At 38.4% G+C, this 18,356-nt stretch overlaps 1 protein-coding gene across 1 annotated transcript; it reads right to left on the bottom strand.

Moving 5' to 3' along the window:
* Positions 1 to 444: 444 nt before the first annotated feature.
* LOC309480845 (interferon-induced very large GTPase 1-like) lies at positions 445 to 17,176 on the bottom strand. The gene is given in 7 exon segments (XM_082145511.1): positions 445 to 3,958; positions 3,962 to 5,710; positions 7,723 to 9,011; positions 12,921 to 13,550; positions 14,959 to 15,660; positions 16,173 to 16,238; positions 17,085 to 17,176. Coding segments are annotated over 7 exon segments (7,344 nt in total). The 5' UTR covers positions 17,101 to 17,176; the 3' UTR covers positions 445 to 1,066.
* Positions 17,177 to 18,356: the final 1,180 nt, after the last annotated feature.

The raw sequence follows: 18,356 nt of genomic DNA, 5'->3' as shown, positions 1-18,356 counted from the left end.
TGCATGCTTTTGGTCACGTTAATAGTGAAATGTATTTCCTTATAGCTGTGTGTCTCTGAATAAATGGCATTTGTAGAGCAGTAAAATACATCTTGCAATACATCCACAAGAGACAAACTAGTGTGAAAGTAAATTAATGAAATAAAAATGTACATATTTGGTATAATTTTTAAACATCTACTGCCTTTAAGTAGTAATGGGCAGATCGAGGCTTCGTGAAACTGAAATAGTTTGAGCAAATGTGCCGTATTGTGTCAAGACTTCGAAACAATCCAACACACCTGTCTCCACGGTGACCGCTAGTGGTCAGAACAGTGTAAATGGAACAAAACCCGGGCCAAACATGCATAAAAACACCTTTTACAAATCTATTGCAATAATTTTTTTTAGATAGTAAAATCTTTAAAATGCAATTATCTAATCATCCTATAATCAATTATTATCAAGTGTATATATGTTATTTTATCAATTGTCAGGGTTTGTTTTGTTTGTTCTATGAATGGCTCCGCTAAACAGGCCAATAAGAGAATATTAACTACCATTATTCATTTTAATTATACTAATGTCTAATTAAAACGTCTACAAATGTATAAAACTGATCAGAGATCAGGTAAAACCCACAGACACTTGTTCATTGATTCTCAGTGATTCAGGGGTTGACAGGGATCAGCTCCCAGTGGTGAACCATTGAAGTGTTTCGAAACAGTAATGACGAAATGAAGCCTCGTTTACTGAAATCCGGTGACTCTGGCAGTTTGATACACTCTCCGAACCACTGATTCGGAACAAAAGATTCGTAAAGGTTTCAAAACTTCATGAAGCAGTGTTTTGAAATTGCCGTCACTACCTTTAAGTATCAGTTTCTGCTGTGTAGAATTTAATATTTTAAACAAAGATATAATAAAAGTGTTGATCTATTAAAAAATAGAATCTATTCTGTGAACTCCTTCTTTGAGCAGTTTTAGTGTGCTATATTTAGTTTAGTATATGCCTCATTCACTGAAGTGTGGGACATAATCTCATTTCAGCTGTGTATTGTGTATCATGGTCCTAGTTAATTGTTCCATTAAATGTATTTATCCAGACTCTCAATAGCTTCCTCTTGAGAGTATCTTCTCCATTCAGCTGGAATCTTCCCACGTCCCTGAAAGGTTTTTCCATAGTGCTTTTCCAGATCTTCCTGGAATTCACACACAAACCACTTCCAGTACGGCAGCTCAGAGAGATCCGGGGTGATACTCCATGCAGAATATTTAGGACCTCCTTTTCTGTATTCCTTCCAGAGGACTTTATCATCTGAGCTATTTGGATAGAAAGATCGATCACTGGCTACTGCTGATGTGCAGATGCTGATAGATAGGTTTGTTGTTCTTCTGTAAAACCACCCATTCAGTCCATTATTGCGATGGAAAGGAACCCTGTGATCTCCAGGATGGCCTTCTATTGTGTTTGTGCAGATCGCTGCACAGAAAGGACACTGAACCCAACAGCAGTCACAGAAGTGATTGATCAGAAGCTCATCTGGTCTGTCTGTGTGTTCCAGCTTTACTGGGAACGTTTCTGTGCTGAATTTACTGTGCATGTCAGATATTATGGAAGGAAGTTCTTCTCTTATCACATCTTCTAAGAAGCTGACTTCAATATCATCATGATTCACTCCAGTGAGGTCATTTACAGAGAATACCAGCTCATCAGAGAGCTGTTGTGTGAAATGACATAACCATGAATCAGCATCTCCGTTGATCTCTTTAACATGTTTGGTGGATTGATGTGCTGCGTTTGTGATCTTCTGCTCCAGGAGTTCAATGTTATTTTCCATCTTGGGTCGAACACTATCTTCAAATCTTTCAGTGATGTACTGACTGACTTCATCTCTGATGAAATTCTTGAAGTGTTCTCTGGGATTATTAATGTATGTGATGTATGCATCAAAATCCTCCTCTTCTGCCAGTCTCCTCAAGATGTGTTTCTCCAGGTTTGATCGGTTCCCATTTAGTGATTCACAGTTTGTCCTCATTTCATCAGCTAAATCTCTGGCAGTTTTTTTGTAGACCGTCTGCTGAATGGGCTCTTTAAGTTTATTACAAACAAAATCACCAAAAATAGTAGCTGATTTTGCTCCTTTACAGTATTTCTGAAAAATTCTGATGTACTCTTCACTCTTCCTCTCAAAATACAGAACAGGATCATTGGCTTCCCTGAACATTTTGTATTGGTCAATGCATGTCTTGTTTGTTCTGTGACATAAGCAAAGTACCAGATCCATGAAGAATTCACTCTTGAAGACATAATTCACTTTTGGCCCTTCCTCATGCTGCATTATTCTTGCCTTTATGTAATCTACGAGTTGTTGAACGCAGCTGTTGTTGTAGCCCATCTTTGCAATGTTATATGACTGAATCATTTTATCTGTGTGTTCAGCGATGTCTCTGATTAAGGATCTTATCTGGACTTCATCCTCTTTAGATAAAACATGACCGATCATCTCTTTACCTCGTTTGAGCATATTTTTTAAAGGTGCTGTAAATCCACTGGATTTCTTCAAATGTACATATGTTGAATAGCTTGGCAAAGAGATCATATCTATTTGCTTACTGCTCTCTTTCATGCGGTCTAAAGGAAGACTCGCATAGGTCTCACTGAACAGCTTTTTCACATCTCCTAATATGTCAATATCTTTGACTAAAGGAGTGTCTCTGATGATCTCAGCTGTCTGTTGTTTCCAAAAGATATCGAACTGTGCTTTCATGAAATTTTCATCATTTGCTTGTTCTTTGAATTGTAAAGCAAGTTCTTTGCTCTTTTCAAAGAGAGTGTTTTCATGATGTGTCCTCTCAGCATCCATCTTTTTCTTCAGGTGACGCTGCTGAAGAACCCCATTTAATTTCCTCTTAGTTTCTTTCACAATGTTTTCTTGAAGCTGTTTGATTTTTATCTCAAAGAAACCTTTCCACTGGTTCAGTACAGCTGCGTCTCTTTCTTTCTTAAAGAAATCAGATATTGTCTTTTTCACTTCTTCACTTTTTGCATTCAATTCTCTTTCAAGATAAAATTCTTCAGTGTCATGAATTGCTTCATTTTCTATTTTGTTGTGTAGTCTGTTTTCAATGTCCAGCATGGCACTCCGGAGGCTCCAGGCCCACTTGCTGTATTCAGTCTCTAGTTTCTTGTATGTTGCGATTTCCAGAGAATTTTTGAAGCTGAACACAAATTGTTCATTAAGCAAAGCCTCCCACAGATCTTGAATACGGTCTCTTAGGTGTGTCAGCATTATGCCATCTGATTTTGAAGCGTGTGTAAGAATAGTTTGCTTCAGTTCTTGAATGTTCTCGCAGTAGTTTGGGTTTGGTGGAGCCATGGGTGGGCTGCCCTCCCAGAGCTGAGCAAAATACTTCACATCTTTCTGTACATCAAACTCAATCACATCACTGAATCCTTCTGCATCACAGACTTCCTCTTTAGCAGCGAGTTTTGTCATATCATCCAGTTTCTCCTGCAGTCGTCTCCTTCCTTCCATGTTTTTCTCTCCAGCTGTAATATCGGAGACATTCTGATGCACAAACATGCAGCTGGGAGTCAGTCTGACATTCTTCATCCTCATGAAGGCCTGAACAACAATCTGAAGAATGTCCTGCATCTCAGATGGGTTTTCTCCAAAGATGTTGATCAGGGTCATATTTCCGAGACCAACAACAAATGTGGCCATTTCATTGTCACGATGTGTTGTTGACCTTCCAGCCAGTTCTGGTGCACGAAGTCCTTCAGTATCAACAACCAGAATGTAGTCAAACTTCAGCTCAGTTTTCATCTCCTCTGATATTTTGACCAGCTGCATGAAAGCTCCTCTGGTGCATCTTCCAGCACTGACGGCAAACTGCAGTCCAAACATGGCATTCAGCATGGTGGATTTCCCAGAGCTCTGAATCCCTAAAATTGACAGGACAAAGACTTTCTGGTCTCACAGTCTCTTAACAAGTTCATCTAGAACAGCAGTGACCCAGGTCAGAGGAATATGAGCAGCATCTCCATCCATCAGCTCCATTTGAAATCCAGAGATCATCATCTCTGCTGCAAGACTTGACAGAGAACAGAAGTCAAACTGCAGATTGTCTTTCTTGTTCTTCATCACAGACGACCACGATTCATAGATCTGACCAAACTCTCTCAGGATGTGCTCCAAGCCAAATGTTGTTCTATTGATTTGCTCTGATATGTTTTCCAGGTTTGTTTGTTCATGCTGCAGTTGATCTAGATTATCAGGCTTTTTTTTCAGTGCTGAGACTTCATGCCATTTCTTGTCATACTCTTTATGAAGTCCAAAGAGCTTCTCTGAAGTGAAGTCATTCAACAGGTTCATCATCCATCTGAGGACATAGTTCTTTTCATTGTCTCTCTGTGATTTCATTGTTTCAATAAATGTTTTCATGAACTTACTCAGTCCTTTGGCCACTTGCTTTTCTCTTATATCTCTCATGTTCTTGTGTTTGGTACTTTTATCTTCCTCTAGATTTTCTCCTTCTAGATGATGCAGCTCTTTGTTGATTTTACACCAGTCATGCCACAGTTTCCCCTGACAGGGCAGGTTTGTTTCTTTCACTGTTGATGGATCCTTTCCTTTCAGTAATCCCATGATCTGGAGCGCTGCCTCTTTCCCTCTCCGGCACTCTGGATCCTCCTCATCTACTCTGATTCCTGTGTGTTTGGCCACATCTTCAACTTTGAAGGTAATTTTCTGCTTGCTCAATCTCACTCTGATCATCTCCCTTATCTGATTAGATACATCAGATAGGTTTTTGTCCAAAAGACCAATTATTAATTTTCCATTCCCCAGTTCAGTTTCATCACAGTCATTGTCAGTGAGCAGACAAATGAGAGGCTGAGGAGATTTGAAGAGTGATCTCACCAAACCCTTGTAGTGGTTCTTCTGTCCAAAATCTGGTAAGAAGAGGATGTTTACTGAAGCCGTACTGGTCAGAATCTCATATTGTTTCTCACTGGCTGCTGCATCACCATGAAGATTACAGAAAGCCACACAGTCATCAAATGCATCAGTCTTTTTCCCAGAAGGGCAGTACCAGGCGATCTCCACCACTCCGTCCATCAGTAATCTGGTTCTGCTGCTGCCTGAGCAATTCCTGTGGAAGAACGTGTTGTGTTTCTCACTGATGAGGCCGTTTATCAGCTGAGACTTAGATGAAGACACTGAACCAAACCTGAGGAACGCCACCATTGGAGTCTCAGCCTTGTAGACCGGTTGAGTTTGACTGATGATTTCATTATTGGAGTCTTTTTTCTTCCAGCTCTTGTTGATTTGACTAAATGTCCAGAGAGGAAACTCAATCTGTTGTGTGAATGGATCAGGAACAAGCAGAGGCAGTGAATACTGACACTGTGAGAGTTTAGTCACCATCAGCTGCTTCAGGAAACCATAAGCACAATGAAACACGGCCATCTGAACATCCATTGGGTGAATATCAGGGTTGTAGTTTGCTTTATTTTTTTTACCTTCTTTCTTTCTGTGCTTTATGGCTGTGTATCTTGCTCTGTAGTCCATGTTAATCAGCTTTTGTAGGAATGAGTTTACTAGTTCATTCTCTTCCAGTGGCTCCTGAGACTGAAATGAAGACTTGGTGATTTGAAGAATGTCTGCTGTTTTCATTTTATCTTGACGTCTTTTTGTCAGATCTAGTCTATCATAGAGTTCTTCGAGCTGTAAATAAATGAACACATTAATATATATATAAATTTTTTTTTACTGTGCCACAAAAGAAGAGATAATAGCCTGAAAAACACAGATTAGAAAAAAAAGAAATATTATAATGAAGAACTACAGTAATTCAATTTTAGATAAGAAGCATTTTAAAGGGCCTGTTTACACCAGGGCTTAAAAACGAAAAACAAAACAAAAAAACAATCGGTTCACTCCGAGCAGAATCATTATTTTAAAGTTTCTGTTCTGTTCCTTCTATAACATTACAGTTCTGAAAACGGTTTGATTAGAAAAAAATCTGGTTAATAACGTTTTTTTTTTTTAAATAAAAAAAATATTTTATACCAGAACTTGAATAGAATGTTATACTAAATAGCTTGTATACTAGAGATCTATACTAGAGCTTGTGACTAAACTAAAGATCCTCAAACTATCGGCAAAGCTGATACAGCAGCTCCACCCGCCTCAATCGTGAATGAAGTCCTGCACGCATTTTGGAGACCATCTCTGCTTGTTTGCAGTGCAAGGGTAAATAAAGAACTGGTTCTTTGAAAAAGTAGGCTTACAGCATTTTCATTATTCAAGAAGCACAATGTGTGTAAATCCTAAAGTTTTATGTATTTGAGTGGCCAAGAAGAGTGTCAGTCTGGTATTTGCTCTCTAATCATAGCCAATACAGCCTGTGCATAGCACTTTTGGCCAAATGTATTAAACGACAGGAAAAACTGAGTGCCCACATAGTTACAACAAACTTTGTAACCTGTAAGTTGATGAAAACGTAATGCTGAACTTACTACAGTACCTCAGATGTGGCTGTTAATGACTGACAAAACACAAATCTCTGACACTCACTGGCAAAAAACCTCATAACTTCAACTGAACTTTAATTGAACTGAAAATGTTAACATCTTGGTTACGTATGTAATCCTAGGTCCCTGAAGAGGGAACGAGACGCTGCATCAAAACTCTGCGTGATTGCATCATGAAGCATGTATGAAATCAGTCCAATGGCGTGACGGAAATGTCATGTGACGTCATCGACCAGGAAACTAAAAAGCACACCTGAACCATACAGCGTCAGCTTCTGATTGGCTAAAGCAAAAACAGGCATGCCGGGAATATGGCAAGGTGACACAGCTTTCTAGGGTTACATACGTAACCGAGACGTTCCCTTTCAAGGGAACTCAAGCTGCGTTGAAACGCTGTGGGAATGCTAATACCCACACCGCCATAAGAGCAAGTGTCCGTCTGTGTGAAATCAAGCACCTGCGTCCCTGGAGTGGAGCCGAGGTCAAGGTAGTAAAGCCTCACAAATGTATGCGGTGAGGACTAGCCTGTCGCATCACAAACATGCTTGGAAGCAGCCATACTCCTAGTGGAGTGGGCCCGTACAGCCAAATGTGAAGAGTGACTGGCCGACTCATAAGCAAGTGAGATGGCCTTGACCTCAACGAGGTTTGCTTCGCGCTCCACTCAAATCGCCCCCCGCTCGCTCCGAAAAAGGAAAAAAATCTACATGTATATCACTTTTAACTTAGACCACAGCCTTACCTCCTAAACAACTAATGAGCAACAACAACATTTTTCAAATTGAAATGTTTTATTTCACATTACAGGCCTATGTAAGAAGGAATATAGCCTAAACAAAAAGTCCTGTAAAATTAAACGAATAAATGGGCCTAATAATAGCTCCACTCCGCTCACATGCTCTGGCTGAGACACATTTATGTGGCCATGTGTAAATGGAACAGTTTTAACAAATCAGATAGCTATCAAATCAAAGAAAACGCATAAAGTGACCAAGTGTAAAATGCCCATAGACAAAATGTTAATTTAGGGCCCTATACTTTAAAAGGAAAGAAAAGGTAATGCTCTGTGGAGTGTTATATTTTCAAGTAAAGTGTATACATTATGTTTGTAGGTTGTAAATCTGTATTATTGTCCATGTACAGGATAAGACTAAGTTATCTAAATGCTCCTGACCTTTGTCGTGATTTACATTGATCACTTACCTTTAGAGAGGAGGCTGTTTGAGAGCAGCACATTTTCATGTTCTCTATTTCTTTTCTTCTGTCTTCTTCATTGTCTGGTGGTTTTAGTCTCTTTAGTTCATCTTGCTTCTGTTGTTCTATTGACTCAAATTTGTCTTCATACATTTTACATTGTTGTTCTCTTAGAGATTTCTCATGCTGTATTTCCTTTGTGAGCATCTCATGTTGTTTTAGCATTTCCTCCTGATGTTTCTGCATTTGTTCCTCTTTTTCTTTTATCTCTTTTCTGTATCGTTCTTTGTTTTCACTAAATTCTTCCAATTTTCTACTCTTCTCTTTGTTATCATTCTGTATTTCTTCATCCATCATCTTCTTCATCTTTTCTATTTCTACTTTATGTTTGTCCTGAAGATCTTCTTTCTCTCTTTCTATTCTCTCCTTTTCTCTCTTGATTTCCTCTTGTAGCTTTGCCTCCAGTTTCTCTTGTTTTGTTTTGTATTGTTCTTCAATCTTTTTAAATTCTTCTTCTCCTCTTCTCTTCTTCTCTGCACCATGATTCTTTGTATCTTCCTCCAACTTCATCTTCAATTTCTCATTCTCTTCTTCATGTTTGACCAGCAGTTCTTCTCTCTCTCTGTTCAGTTGTTCCACTTTGTCCATTAGCATCTTCACCTGTGCTTCTTGTTTTTCTCTTTCCATCTGCTTGAACATCTTACATGTGTAGTAACTTCCTCCATTTGTTGTCAAGATGTCATTGATTTTCTGCAGTAATATAGACACCTGCATACGGTCTCTTGTCTCATTATTATTGAACACATGGTATCTGTTTCCACACTGTCCGATAAGGTTCATCAAAGCAGATCCTGGTTTTCCCAGGTAGTCTTCAATGGTCTTCTTCTTTATATCATCTCCTCTGGTGAAGAGCACCATAGTGTACATTAGGGAGTTTTCACCAAAAGTCTCTTGAATGATCTTGACAGCATTTTCCTCCTCCTTAGTGAAACGCCCCAGTGGTATCAGTAACAGAAACACATGTGGTCCTGGCAGAATCATGGAGATGCAGTTGCTGATTTCTCTCTGGATCTCTTCATGACTGTGTTTAGTATCAAACAGTCCTGGAGTGTCAATCACAGTAATCTGTCTGCCATCAATTTCAGCCGTCTCTCTCTGACACTCTTTAGTAATGGACTCTTGAGACATGTCTTCTTTAAATACTTCTCTCCCTAAGATGGTGTTTCCTGTTGCACTCTTCCCAACTCCAGTTTTTCCCAGCAGGACAATCCTCACATCATCTGAAACCTCTCTTGAATCTGAAAAAGAGAAAACTGCTTGAGTCATTCTGCTAGTCTTTTAAAGTCAAATCCTACAAACATTAACAAACTGAACAAAAAGAACACAAAAGAACACAAAAGAACAAACTGAAATCAAATAAATTCTTAATTAGAATTTTATGTGAATTTTACAAAATTATGTGAATGTTTAATTGAATGACATGAATGAATGAATGAGGCATTTATATATAGCGCTTTCATATGTACTACTGTACACCCAAAGCGCTTTACAATCATATCAGGGGATCTCTCCTCAACCACCACCAGTGTGCAGCATCCACTTGGATGATGCGACGGCAGCCACAGTACAACGGCGCCAGTGCGCTCACCACACACCAGCTATAGGTGGAGAGAGGAGAGAGAGTGATAGAGCCAATTCAATGTAAGGGGACTATTAGGAGGCCATGATTGGTAAGGGCCAATGAGGGGAATGTGGCCAGGACACCGGGGTTACACCCCTACTCTTTACGAGACATGAAGAAAATATTTTTTAACATCATCCCTGACAGTTTCCTGAAATTACTTCTCTAAACTAACATTTCTTTATGGCTTACTGAAACTGGTTTTAATCTCTGTTTGGTGGGTGTTGCGATCTGATTCCAAAACAATTATCAATACATCTAAATTTTTCAGCAACTGTGTAGGGTTGTAAATCTTTATTGAGCACTATTACTTAGGTGGGCCAAGATCAAATTCTGCTTAAAGATTCTGCATAAAAGTCATAGAGTCACTACAGAAAAGATGAAAAAAGATTATGTTTAGGTCTGAGCCACAGCCTCTCCTGGTCTTTTGGAGATTTTGTCTGCAATGGTCTGACTAGGATTATGTGCACTTTCTCCTCATTCCAGAAGTGAATGTCCCTATAACTACTCCCCGATCCACATGTTTTATCATTTCACAAGTGCACACTTACAGTACATATGATTAAATAGAGTAAAGGTTATGCGTGCTGTCCGGGGGAGGGCTGCAAGCTCAAAATTTGACCCGAACCCAGAGTACTCCCCCCGGGTTGTGATAGGACTAGTTAGAGGAGTGAGGAGAAGTGAGAAGTGAGGAGATGGGGGTGGTGGAGGGATGCTGATAAACTGTCAACGAACCGATATAAGTCTGCTGTATGTATACCTCTTTTATCAGTAATTGAATTGATTATCTGAACGTGCTCCTCCCGAACTTTGTTAATAAAACATAATTTCACGAGTTCACACTTACATATAATTAGAGTAAAGGTTATGCGTATTTGGGTTTGTTGTCCGGGGGGAGGGCTCCGAGCTTGGAATATGGCCCGAACCCAGAGTACTCCCCCAAAAAGCAAATGTGCAAAGGACAACTGCCAGACTAAAGAGCGCAGAGAATTAGCGGGCTGGTGTTTCGAGAAGAAGCCTGGTTGTTTGACCGGGAGGGCCTACGCAACCTTCGATGGGAGCATCTTGCAGCCCCGGAGAAGTGGGCCCTAACGGCTACCAACGCAGATCTAAATGATTTGGGATGCCCAGTCGGGAGGGCTCACGCCGTTTGTTGACAGGAGCAGCTCACGGTGTTGGACGGGTGAGCCGTACCAGCCGATGAATGAGGAGTAGAAGATTTAAACCGCCTGACCAGAAGGACCCGTGTTGCCTCTGACTGGAGCAGCTCACGGCGCCGAGCAGATGGGCCTTACTGGCCGACGAATGAGGAGCAGCAGTAATGGGAACGGCTGATCGGGAGGGCTCACGTCATTACTTGAAGGGAGCAGCTTTGGGTGTCGGACGGGTGAGCCCTAAAACAAGGCTCAAATCGCCTGACCGGGATGGCCCACATAGCCTCTGACGGGAGCAGCTCACAGAGTCCGACGGGTGGACCTTACCGGCCGATGAACGTGGAGCAGTGTGGATTGAAACGACCGACCAGGGAGACCACGTGGCCTCCAACTGGAGTAGCTCACTGCGTCTCACGGCTCTATCGGCCAATGCCAGGGTGAAAGACATTTGAAATGCCTGGGAGGGAGAGCTCTCACAGCGTCCAACGGGAGTTCGATATTCACGGCATGGGTCAGGTAAGCCTCGCCATATGGAGAAAGACATAGTTGCTCGACCAGGAAAGCTCTCACAGCATCCGATGGGAGTTCAATACTCACGGCACTGGATGGGTAAGCCTTGCAGGTAGTTGGTTGGGGACTGTTGCACATAGGCGGGCTCCTACGGGGGCGGAGCCGATAGCACTGCTGTGGCAGTGAAAGCGAGGTTACACAGAGAAATGGAGCACCTGCAGAAGGCGGAGGAGACAACACTGCTGCGGTAGTAGAGCCAGTTGGATGGCGAAACTGAGCTCCCGTGGGAGCGGGGAGATAACACTGCTGTGGCAATGGAGAAAAAGTTAGCCAGTTAAAGTTAGAGTGGGGCCTGGCAGTGGCGTAATCTGCTTCAGCAAGGCCTTCGGTTTGATACTGTGGTTTGATACTGTAATCCCTGTTCGATGTTGAATGATCATCAAACAGCAAAGTACCATCTTATTTAGATTATCATTTGTTCTATTATCTGTTGCTGGCTTGAGTGGCACAAGCGCATTCTTTTAGTGAATTTAATAGAGACTCGCTTATGGTAAAAGTCAAAAAGCTTTGCAAAATAAAAGTCTGCGCCCTGAATTTATTTAATTGTGTTCAGGATGATAAAGGATCACTAAACTTAACCAGTTTTTTTAAGCAGTTATCTGTCTATGGGTCGTTAGTTTTATTAGATACAGATGAAGTGGAATGGTAAGATTACATTTATTTGAATGCATTAGTGACTGAAAAATTCCGTTTATGAATTTGTCCTACCAGTCTGTGCGGCATTTCTTTACCATTAGTGAAGCTGTGGGTGTAAGTTACTTCAAAACAGAAATACGTACATAATAACTTTCAGTTCCTAAGCGATTTTGTTGATAAATCACAGGACAGTGATGACATCAAGTTCTGTGCACCTTAAAGGGATAGTTCACTTTGAAATACATTTTTGGTATGTTTTAGCTTACCTCAAGGGCATCCAAGATGTAGGTGTCTTTTTTTTCCGCAGTATTTTCAATTTTGATATTTTTAGGTCAAACCGTTCTTGTCTGTCAGTCATATAATGCAGGTCGATGGTCACTGTCTCAAAGAGCATGCACAGAGTCCAAATTAAAACAATTCCCCATCGTAAGTACACATTGATGGCCTAAGACACGAAACGAGCGGTTTGTGTGAGAAAACGAACAGTATTTATATCGTTTTTACCTCTTATACGCAGCCACGTCCAAGTGATCTGATATGACGTGTACGCAGACTGGTGCATAGATATATACACTAGATGTCGCCTTAAAGACATTTGTTCCAATGAACTGCCGTAGACAAGGCGACATCTAGTGTATATATCTATGCACCAGTCTGCGTACACGTCAGATCAGTGTGTACTTACGATGGGGAATTGTTTAATTTGGACGACGGGGAATTGTTTTAATTTGGACTCTGTGCATGCTCTTTGAGGTGGTGACCATAGACCTGCATTATATGACTGACAGACAAGAACGGTTTGACATAAAAATATCAAAATTGAAACTACTGCGGGAAAAAAGACACCTACATCTTGGATGCCCTTGAGGTAAGCTAAAACATACCAAAAATGTTTTTCAAAGTGAACTATCCCTTTAATGATTCTGTGTGCGACATTGCGTGCGAGCTGTACGTGGTGTGCGAGCGACTGTGTGTGTGTGTGTGTGTGTGTGTGTGTGTGTGTGTTTAAGCGACAAGGAAGCAACGTGTTTGTTTGGACACGTTTGAGAGTCCTGAATGTGCTCCTTTCATGTTAATTAGGTTAATTATCTGAACATGCTCCTCCCAAACTTTATTATTAAAACATAATTTAAGTGGGTGAGAGACAGACATTTTCTGATTATTACCTTGTTGTCGAATCTGTGTGTCTAATGAGATTATTTTCTTCCTCATTTCTTCAAATTTCTCTACTTGTGCATCCAAAAATGTTTCTGTGGAAAAACAAATTCCACAATTTTCTTCCATCATCTGCTCCAGTTTAGTCACCAACACGGACACTTGTGGGTTTGGACCAAGGAAATGATGTCTTCCCCCAAAACACTGAATGACAGACTTCACTGCTTCATTCTGTTCTTCTGTCTCATGCTCTGACTTCTGGATTATGAGGACCATGGTGTGGTTGTTGATCTTTGAGCTGAATATTTTCTGGATCTCCTCTGTTTCTGTTTTGTCTTCATCAGTAAGTGGACCGTCAGGAATAATGAGGAGGAAAACATGAACTCCAGGATCACAGAGAGACACACAGCGGAGAGCCTGACGCATCACTTCCTCCTGTGAGAGTCGAGTCAGAGCTGGAAGCTCCACCAGAGTGATCCGACGTCCATGAGCTTCTCCTTCCAGCTTCACACACTCTGAGCTGAGCTCGGATCTTCTGTCTCTCTGGTCCAGGATGAGGTTTGATATGAAGACTTTTAATCTTCTGTCTCTCCCACACAGAACCACATTCAGCTTTGGCAAAGCACAGACACTCTCTGCCACTGAAAAACAAACATGACAATAGTTTAGTGGGTCAATGTGATTTATACAATTAATTAAAATGTTATGATCACCTCTACAATAATTATAAATAAATCTTCAACAGTCATTATATAATGTGCAACAGCATTTAGCTAATGTGCATTGAAATAGGAATTAAGTTTCCACCCTATTCAGTTAAACAATATAATGATGTAATAATGTTTATTAAAGTTATTTTTGTTTGTTTTTTCATTTTTTTCTCTCTCTAAATCTCCCCAAATGGATATACGCAGTCAAAAAAAAAAAAAAAAGTATATATTTAAAAAAAATTTAATCTAAGTTTACTGTATGAGTTTGTTGTAGACATTATCAAATGATAGTACTGTTTTTGTATTATCATTTATCATTATAAACAAAACAAAACAAAATTCTCAAATTAGTCTTTCACTTGAGGGCGCCGTTTGTAAAGCGGCTCACGCTGAAAATAACAGCAACATTTTGTCACATTTAGCTTCAAACGATGTTTAAAAAAACTGGTATGAATTTTTGACGGGCACTTTTTTAGCACATTTACAACAATATTTGTCAACTTAGAGATATTTTAAATAGTTAAATCTAAATAGTAAATGTCACACCTAAATGTTAAATGTTAAATCTAAATGCTAAATCTAAATCTAAATGTTAAATCTAAATCTAAATGTTAAATCTAAATCTAAATGTTAAATCTAAATATTAAATTAAATCTAAATGTTAAATCTAAATCTAAATCTAAATGTTAAATCTAAATGTTAAATCTAAATCTAAATGTTAAATCTAAATGTTAAATCTAAATGTTAAATCTAATTCTAAATCTAAATGTTAAATCTAAATATTAAATTAAATCTAAATGTTAAATCTAAATGTTAAATCTAAATATTAAATCTAAATCTAAATGTTAAATCTAAATGTTAAATCTAAATCTAAATGTTAAATCTAAATGTTAAATCTAAATCTAAATCTAAATGTTGAATCTAAATGTTTCGGGTGAAACTAAATATTTAACTAATACGCAAATTTAGATTTGATAAATGATAAACATTTAGATTTAACATTTAGATGTAACATTTAACATTTAGATTCAACATTTAGATTTAGATTTAAATGTAACATTTAGATTTAGCATTTAGATTTAACATTTAGATTTAGATTTAACATTTAGATTTAACATTTAATATTTAGATTTAACTATTTAAAATATCTCTAAGTTGACAAATATTGTTGTAAATGTGCTAAAAAGTGCCCGTGAAAAATACATACCAGTTTTTTAAACATCGTTTTAAGCTAAATGTGACAAAATGCTGCTGTTATTTTCAGCGTGAACCGCTTTACAAACGGCGCCCCATAGTGATGTGTGCGGGTTAAACTAACTTTCTTGCCAACAAAACTTACACAAGGTATTTCTTTGGACAGCATCTTCCTTTTTCTCTTTGTTGCTCTGTTTGATTTTTCCTTCATCTCCATGATCAGAATCTCCCTCTTCTTCTGCTGTGACTGAAACTCCAGATCTGCTCTGCTCTTCATCCTCTGATGGTCCTTCTCCTGCTTCCTCATACAAGTCACAGATAAGAAATTGGACCTGGTTTTCTATGAGCATCTTCTGAACTCTTTCGAGTACCTCAGAGTGCCATCCTGATTTTCTTTCATCGAATTGAAGATGTCCACCTCCACATTCATTTATGAATTGATTAATACAGTTATTGTGTATCTCTTCCTCATTGGTCAACACTATAGTGTGTTTAAGAGCCTCATAACAGAATTCATTCAGCACATATTTCACTCTGTTTCTGTCATTCTCACTGAAGTCGTTCTTCTGCAGGACAAGTATGATCACATGAGGTCCAGGAGCAGACAGATTCACACACTCTTTCACTCTCTGTGTGATCTGAGAGTTTGACAGATTTGGATGCAGCAGTTGAGGAGCGTTGATGACTCTGACGTCTCTGTCCTTCAGTTTTCCTCTGTGTTTCTCAATGTGCAGCTCTACATCAGCAGGTGCTTCACTCTCAAACGCTGCTCTTCCTAAGATGAAGTTTCCCACTCTGCTGTTTTCTGTTACATTCTTCCCCAGCAGAACAATCCTCAAATCACTCACTGGAACAGAGAAGACAAATAACAGTTATACTCAACCAAGTGAGTCCATGAACATGACAGATTTCAGATTGTATACTTCAGGTACTGGACCAGCCGAGTAACTGGCATTGAGAAGAGTTATGTTAACACATTCCTTCCTCTAGGTATATATAAACCTTCCTGATACACACAGTTTCACAAGGATTTCGATTATATTTGTGGCATTGATTATGATGAATTATCATATAATTGTTGACTCTTTTAACTGCAAAAAAAAACAAACAAAAAAAACATGCAATTTAAAATTTCCCCACTTTTTTATTAATTTATTTTATTTTACTAAATTCTGTTTTTTATTTTATTTATTAAAGAAATAATTCACACAAAAATAACTATTTGTCAACATTTATTATTCCACCTCAGTATTATGTTCTTTCTTTCATAAAACACAAAAGTTAATTGCCTGCATGGGGATAAGTAAATTGCTTTATTTCAATACTAATTACATCTGAACAAGTTCGTTTTTTTTTTACCACCAGTCATGTTAATGGCTTCCTTGTCTGGGGGATCTTTGCTTTGTCTTTGCAGACTTCTGCTCCCTGCAGATAAAACAAAGCAAAATTGAACACAATATTGACAAGTGGGCAAAATAAATAAATAAATAATAATAATCCTAAATAAATGTTTTGCCTTGTTTTTGCATCAGATTTATGTACTTCCTGGAATGGCTGCAGTATACACTTCCTGTATGGCCATATCTATCTGATACTGAAGGCAATGTGCGTCAAAGATTAGTTGCATATGGATGGATAAATATGCTGTTATTATTTCTAGCTTTTATTTCTATTCAAAGTGCTTTTTTTGTGGCGAATGAGTGGGTGGATCTCCATAACCCTTTTTATTCGACAAACATAATCAAAAAGTAAAAAAAAAAAAAAAGTAAAAAAAATCTTATTCTTTTTACAATATGGGCAAAAATACTAGCCCTATACGAGTGTTGTGAAAATAAAATGGTAGGATTTGATGCATGATTTGATGAAGTTGTTAATTTAATTAAATGTTACTAAAATTGTGCTACCGTATACCGTATGATTTCACCTGGTGACAAAATTTGCCTTATTATTATTAGCCTAATTAAGTCACATTTACCACATGCCTCGCTGCCTTACTATTCACGCAATTTCAAAGAAAATATATTCGACCAAACTGCGTTGCTCCAGTAGATTACGTTAGAAGAAAAGTGCATATCCGTAAAGCAGGCCTTATCCTACTTGTACCGAAATATTTTCCAGCATAAATGCTGGAATAATAGCCTAATAAATGTATTAAGATATTTAATTTACTGTATTATTTAATAAATTAAAATACTATTTTCCGTTATGATTCCAGTAAATATGGTATTTTAGTTTGTTAAACACATTTATTTGGCCTGATTTGATTCTTACCTGAACTGGACGCCATTACATGTTCGTGACAAAATCGAAAGAAAACATTTGTTAGACGGAAGATGGAGAAGCAAACACACCTGTATGTGTCGTGTCGTGTCGTGTGGGTGTGCTCTCTAATACTCTCCACCCTCAAAAATACTCGCAAAGGTGGTTTAAAGCTTTCACGTTCACGCAATCGGTAAAATTATCTTGTTTTCTGAAATGATGTTTTGTCTGATCGCTCACAGATCAGAACGAACTTCTATGACGATGCCTATAACTTCATAAATCAGCCGTTTACATAATTACGCCGTACATTATCTTACAGTGGAGCACACGATGTTTCCCAATGTTTTCTATTTATAGGTTGACTCTATGTAGCCTATTACTGTCATCTGGTTTTGAAACACCTAGCACAAACTAGCACGATATGACATTAATGGCTTAGTTGCATTGTTTTACTGTTCAAACAGAGGACAGATTTCATAACAAAAACTTTTTCCACTTTTCTAATCCACCACAGCAATTTCAATATCAAACATATTCAAATGCCCACGTCTGAACTAGCCTACCAACCCGTTCTCATGCGTATAATTTGAAATCTTACCGTAAACACATCCTTCCTTTTGTCTCACTTCCTTTTGCAGGCTATCACCGCGTTTTCAGCATCTTAAATCCTGAAATATATATATATATATATATATATATATATATATATATATATATATATATACACACACACACACACATATATACATATATATATATATATATGCAATTTATTTTTTTATGTATGTAGGCTATAGGTACAACTCTATATTTTGTATAATTATATTACCTTTGCATAAAAAAATAAATAAAAATAATAATAATGCTGTGAGGTTGTTTCTAATAGTGGGAGTGACGGACGGGAAAGGTGACTCTGATGACTGCCGTTAATCAATCTCTCTTTCTATTTTTTTGTCTTTGTCTTTTTGAAAGGAGTTTTTCTTTTGTTATTTGAGCAAATGGGAACACAGAAAAATAAAATGTAATGTTGTCTCTCATTCACCGCTATAGTTTACCAATATGACGACTTCCGCTTCTGAGAAACCTGGAAATGTGAAAAGGGTCAAATTGAGAAGCATGAATGCACACATTCTCATCTGGGAAATGTACTTGCCGTTGAAGGCCAATGGAGACATTAAAAAGAGGAGATTTTAATTTTAGCCACTGATACTGAGTGCAAAGCCTAATAAGATGACATGGATTATAGCCTATATATTATATATGGAGTGAAAGTGAGTTTTT

This window comes from Leuciscus leuciscus (genome assembly GCF_965113295.1).
Source record: "Leuciscus leuciscus genome assembly, chromosome: 18".
In the NCBI taxonomy this organism is placed as follows: Eukaryota; Metazoa; Chordata; class Actinopteri; order Cypriniformes; family Leuciscidae; genus Leuciscus; species Leuciscus leuciscus.
Note: the sequence above shows the minus strand (reverse complement) of the source record. Positions and strands in the feature narration are given on the sequence as shown.